The 6,000-nt window shown below is 37.0% G+C and overlaps 1 protein-coding gene across 3 annotated transcripts in view; it reads left to right on the top strand.

The window, feature by feature from the left end:
• The window catches only part of col4a3 (collagen, type IV, alpha 3), a 70,271-nt gene that overhangs the window by 27,415 nt on the left and 36,856 nt on the right, over positions 1 to 6,000 (top strand). For all 3 annotated transcript variants that reach the window (XM_042413799.1, XM_042413798.1, XM_042413797.1), the window contains exons 18-23: positions 1,235 to 1,288; positions 1,685 to 1,726; positions 2,764 to 2,845; positions 4,002 to 4,037; positions 4,978 to 5,142; positions 5,884 to 5,976. In XM_042413799.1, coding sequence (XP_042269733.1) covers positions 1,235 to 1,288; positions 1,685 to 1,726; positions 2,764 to 2,845; positions 4,002 to 4,037; positions 4,978 to 5,142; positions 5,884 to 5,976 — 472 coding nt within the window. The remainder of the gene's footprint in view (positions 1 to 1,234; positions 1,289 to 1,684; positions 1,727 to 2,763; positions 2,846 to 4,001; positions 4,038 to 4,977; positions 5,143 to 5,883; positions 5,977 to 6,000) is intronic.

The following is a 6,000-nucleotide window of genomic DNA, read 5'->3' as shown; positions in this document are numbered from 1 at the left end:
ATTCAAACCATCTACTGAAATAAAGTTTAATACTGTAGTGAAAGGAAATAAAGTCAGCAACACTGATGTGATTAGATTACTTTCAGAAACATATTTAAATATAAGTTGAACATAACTCTTTCTCCCTAGTATAAAAGCATTCAGTGTGACTATTATTTAACAATAAAAGAAAACTTTAAATTGAAATTCTTCAAACATTATATCTTTACTTTCTATTACTTCAGAAACTTCAGTCTAATTTAACCGGTAAAATATGATTGTCTATGAGGTTAATAGATCACAAGTTTAAGTGATTTTAAAATACAAATACATTGTTATCAAATATCATTAACTATTAACATAAAGGGAATTTAACTCTTGTCACTAGAGGGCAGAATTGTTACCTGTAGTACAAAGTCCTGTATCTCTTTAGTAGATAGTCACACAACTATGAAAGTTATATTGTTCTTCTTGTATTTACATGACAAATAACATGATATAAGTTGCATAATGATCAGACATTTAATTTACATGAATTTCAGGCTTCATTAAGTCCAGAGGAGTGTGGGTTAAGAGAGTCTGTGCTCCATCTAAAGTGGGACTCGTTTTTCTCCTTAGGGTCAGTTTATGCTTTTAGTTCAGGCCATAAACTTTGGATGTTTGGTCAGAAATAATTTCTTAGGAGGTCTTTCTGAGTCAGTTGAGCATCACTGATCAAACCCCACTTAGAGGGTTACAAAGGTCAGTTCTGCAGGCCGAAGGTCTGCTCTTACCAACGAATCTGTCTTTTCTTCTTCTTAGGAATCAAAGATTAGTTCATACAACTAAAGAACAAGTGGTTGTCCTCCTACAGGTTCCAGAACCAGAACCAGACCTGGCCCAAACTGAACCATGTTTGTTGTCTGGTTGATGTCTGAACTCATCAAAGATCATCAGTTAGAGACAGATGCTCTACTCTGTCACAGCTCTGGAGGATCAGATGTGTTTGAGTCTTTCATCAAACAAATACAGATTAATAATTAAATCTGATCACTTTAAAACTGTTTGATTATTACAATGAATCTGTGAGTTTTTAGGAATGTTTAAGCTGAATAGAAATAGATGCAATAGGCAATGTGGAAAGAAAAAACTGTACACTAAAATAAAACAAAAGAACACGTTAAATGTGTGTAGCGTGTTCAGTATCGTCAGCGAGAGTCACGAGAGAGCAAGTCGACTGAACGTGAACTTTGTGTGCTTTTATTTGTGTCTGCAGGGAGACCCAGGAGATCGCGGGTATCTGGGTCCTCCAGGTATTGAAGGAGCTGAGGTGAGTACTGTGTGAAGTACTACTGCAGTACTACTACTACTGCAGTACTACTACTACTGTAGTACTACTACTACTGTAGTAGTACTACAGTACTGCACCGCGAGGTGTCAGTGTTTATTCTTTATTTGGATCATCACATTCCACACTGAAACAAAATACAACAAACTATTTAAAATCACGTTGATCAATAAAACAAGAAAGACGTTAAATACAAAGAAAAGCAAGATGACAGAAACAGAGAGTGAAAACTAAACTGTCAAATGAAACAAAAAGAAAAATAAAAACAATAAAAGAACAGCGATAACTGAAAGTAACAACTCAGCACTTCTTATTTTAGTGTGTTTTATGTTGGTGGGGAGTTTCACTACTATAAAGTGTGTTTGTGTTTGTGTTCAGGGGGAGAAAGGAGTCCAAGGACCTCCAGGTCTTCCAGGAGAAGTGAGTCTCAACTGTTCTATGTTTTTTTTTGTTGATTTTTCTCTGATGAATACAATGTTGACAGAAAGTCAAATTAAAGAGAAGCTTCAGCCTGTGCACAGGTTTTAGGCACTAACAGTAAAGGGAGGATGCTTTGAATAGTTTTTATTAATCAGTTAACTTGAACCAAAGTTGAGTAAACAGCAGAAAGCTAAAGTAAATCAGTATCTGCTGTGAGCAGCTTTGCCTTTAAAACAGCAGCAGGTACTCGGCAGGTCGGTTGTTCCTGCATCTTGGAGAAGTTCAACAGTTCTTCAGAGACTGAAGATAGATGTTTATGACTCTGGCTGGACGTTTGGGCTCGTTGTCATGCTGCAGATGATCAGACGCCTCCTGACGATGATGATGACCGTACTGTATAATATATTACATGAGATATAATATATAATATATAGATAATATAAGGGAGGCACTACAGATGCTGAAACAGACTTGTTTCTAACTATATTCTAAACCTATCCTAGTTCATTCAGTGTTGAATCCATATTTCTCCTGTTTTCGAGGAAAAACTCATTCAGGACTTTCAGTGTCTGCGTTCATGATCAAAAAGACTCGAGTCTGCTGTTATAGATCCACTTTGAGTTCACAAAGAGAACCTCAATCAGAGAAACGCTTCATTCCTCAAACCACGAAAACAACCTACAAAATATTAAGATGCTCAAAGATTTTAAGAAGAATTGTTGTCATTTCTATACTTTTAAAATAATGTAGTTTTAAAACAATACAAAAATCAGAATAAACACAGTTTGATGATAAATTATCAGAAGTTCTTTTTTAAATATTAAACTTCGTCCTGAGAAAAGATGTAATCTGAGGAAGTCACTCTCCTGCACTTTGACCATAACATATGATTGATATCATGTTTACTAATTGATCAATAAAGCTGAAACAGTTTGTTCATTGATCATAGAACAGCTGACACAGACCTGGATGAAGGTGGGAAAGTCAGAAGGTGGGTCAGATATCTGATTAAGTATGTTTTGATGTGTTTTTCTCAGACAGTCTGGAAGAAAAGATTCCTGAAGGGCCAGCCTGGTGTCCCGGGGCCCCGCGGACCCCCAGGAGCCCCCGGAGAGCAAGGTATCATCAGGAAGCTTAACATCTTTAAGATATTCTTTATTTCAATCTTTGATCTCAGTTTCAATGCAAAAGAAAGAACAAAACTAGCAAACACGCACCAAAAACCATTAAAACAACGCACACAAAAAGGAAACACATGAAGGTGAGAGTATGTACAGTTCAGTTCCCAACAACGCACGAGGATCAGCCTCATCCCGCCGTCTACGCCCACATTCAACCATACATGGTTGATTCAAAAGCCTTCCTGAATATTGATGTAGTTGTGGGATAGTTGTGGGATAGTTATGGGATAGTTGTGGAATAGTTGTGGAATATTTGTGGGATAGTTGTTGGATAGTTGTGGAGTAGTTATGGGATAGTTATGGAATAGTTTTGGAATAGTTGTGGAATAGTTGTGGGATAGTTATGGGATAGTTATGGGATAGTTGTGGAATAGTTACGGGATAGTTATGGGATAGTTGTGGAATAGTTACAGCATAGGTATGGGATAGTTGTGGAATAGTTGTGGGATAGTTGTGGAATAGTTGTGGGATAGTTGTGGAATAGTTATGGGATAATTATGGAATAGTTATGGGATTGTTGTAGAATAGTTATGGAATACTTATGGCTCAGTGGCAGGAGCACAAATAACACTGCTGGTTTGAATGTTTACGAAAACATGGATCTATAATTACCATGTGATGTTAGTATCATTAAATGTGTGAGAGGATCATTATACAATCTGGCTTCAGTTCATCATCTGCGTCGCCAGTTTCCTGTCTCCAAAATGTTCTCACAAATAGATCAGAGTTTACTTACAGATTCTCAAATTTGTTTTTATACATCACGACTTAAGTGTTGGAAGTGGCGTACGTCTCTTTCAGGCCCCGTTTTGTGTGCACGCAATGGTTATAAATGTCACCCCTGGTCTTCCCCAGAAAGTCCGCCAATAATGCATAAGAAGAGGTACAACACCAGAATAAATTAAATACATTTTCAGTGTGTGTCCTGAATCATATTTCTGGACAATCATCAATGTTTAATTTCGTTTGTAAGCAGGAAAACTGATCTGAACCAGCATCAGCATCGATTCTGCTGTTCTTAGCATGTTGTCATGCTAGCAGGTCTGTAAAGTCATGTGATATGATGTCTAATCTTCTTCTCTGATCTCTTTCAGGACTCATCGGGTTTCCTGGACTGCAGGGGGGGCCAGGTATGAAAGGATTTGTAAGGAAGAGTTGTTAATGAAGGTGATTTCTGCTCATCCAAAGAATAATTCCAGGTCCACAGAGTAACTGTCTTCAAATAATTAGTATATCAGGCCCAGTTCAATCATTGTCACAGCATACAGAATACGGTAAGCAATGATAGACGACAGACAACAGTGTGAGATACCTTATATATGTTTCACGCCCAACATCTGGAACAACACTCAAATTTCTTACCGTACAATCTATTTGGTGAAGTATCAAAGGCACATATGTTTTCCATAAGGAACACTCCACACCATTCCAGACATTATAGCTTTATGTCAGCATAAACTGACATTCATGATAAATATTGTTTTCTCTTCTTAGAGACTTAGGAACCATGTGACCCTTGGCCTCTTTCTTAACCTTAAACATATGTGGCTAAGATATATGACAAATTAATTTATTATATTATATATATATAAATATAAAATGTATATATATATATTATATATATATAAAATTATATATATATATTATTATGTATATATAAAATGTTAAATTTACACTGAATAAACATTGACTATTTCTAATCATAAAATACTTTATATCAGGATTAGTGGATTAATTGATCAGTTAATTGGTCAGTCAATGGACTGAAAGATAATCAATAACTAACTTGTCTCAGTCATTTCAAGAAAAAACAGTGAAAAATGTTTCCAGATCCTCATGTGAGCGTTTGAAACTTTTCTGTTTTAACTGAATAAATTTGGATGTTGGACTTTTGGTCAAATAAAAACAAAATGTTTGATGATGTCACCTCAATATTTTTGACATTTCATAGACTAAACAATTAACCAAAATTAATCAATAATGAAAATGATTTTAGATAAACCTTAATGTCTCTATTAAGTAAATAAAGTTGAAGCATATATAAAGAATAAAGACTGTTTTTCTCTTGAGGCGTGGGTCCTACCGGTCCACCGGGTCCCCAGGGGCCACCTGGCTCAACCGGACAAAAAGGAGAACCAGGAGAGCCAGGTCCCTTCAAAAGAGGGCCCCCAGGACAGAATGGAGTGCCAGGAGCTCCTGGAGCTGAGGGGGAACCAGGAGAACCAGGAATACCAGGTGATGGTCCTGGTCCAGGTCTTCTCTGATCCACAGTCTCAGATCATCTTTCAAGAAAAACAAAACATACAGTATCTAAAGCTGAGTTCCTCAGGGAGGCCTCATGGTGCCTCTGATGTTGGTACAGTATTCAGAGATGCACAAGTAATGAGTTTTTACAAACTTTTATATCGTACCAATATTTTAAAAATTATTAGTTTTTGGGAAGGAAAAAAAAGTGTCAAAAACAGTTCGGACTTGTAGTGTATTAAGGTTACATCGCTGTCTGTCTATAAACAGCTGCACATCTGTCTGGCAGAGCTGATGAGTGGGCAGCACAGATGTCTGGGGTTTGAGACCCAGTATGGGAACCGTCCTTCTCAATATGGTTTAATGAAGAACACTTACTTTAACACTGTAATATCCTAAAATAGGGAGTATAATAAAAATAAAAAAAACATTTTTTTCTTTTATTCGAATACAAATACAATAATTTTGCTGCCTCAACAAATACAGATACAAATACTGCGCTCTCTGCACATCCCTACTCTGATGTTTGTATCAGACTTTATATATTTAAAGGAAAAGTTTCAGTAATGCGGAGCTCTCTGTCTTAACCAGAGTCAAATAAGGAGATGACAGTTGACGAGATTAGCTGAGCTTAGCACGAAGACTGAAATCAGGGGGAAACTTTAGTCTGGCTCCTTTAAAAGAGAAGATATCCTCAGCAGTGTGATTTAATGTTTGTCTTCTGTCTGTCAGACTTCCTGCCAGGAGACATTGGACGTCCAGGAGTTCGAGGTCTGAAAGGCCTGTTAGGATTTCCTGGGACCAGAGGAGGGGAGGGACAGAAAGGTGAGTGGGTGAGACAGGGCTTAT

This window comes from Thunnus maccoyii, chromosome 6 (assembly GCF_910596095.1).
Source record: "Thunnus maccoyii chromosome 6, fThuMac1.1, whole genome shotgun sequence".
In the NCBI taxonomy this organism is placed as follows: domain Eukaryota; kingdom Metazoa; phylum Chordata; class Actinopteri; order Scombriformes; family Scombridae; genus Thunnus; species Thunnus maccoyii.
This window is presented reverse-complemented; position numbering and strand designations above follow the sequence as displayed.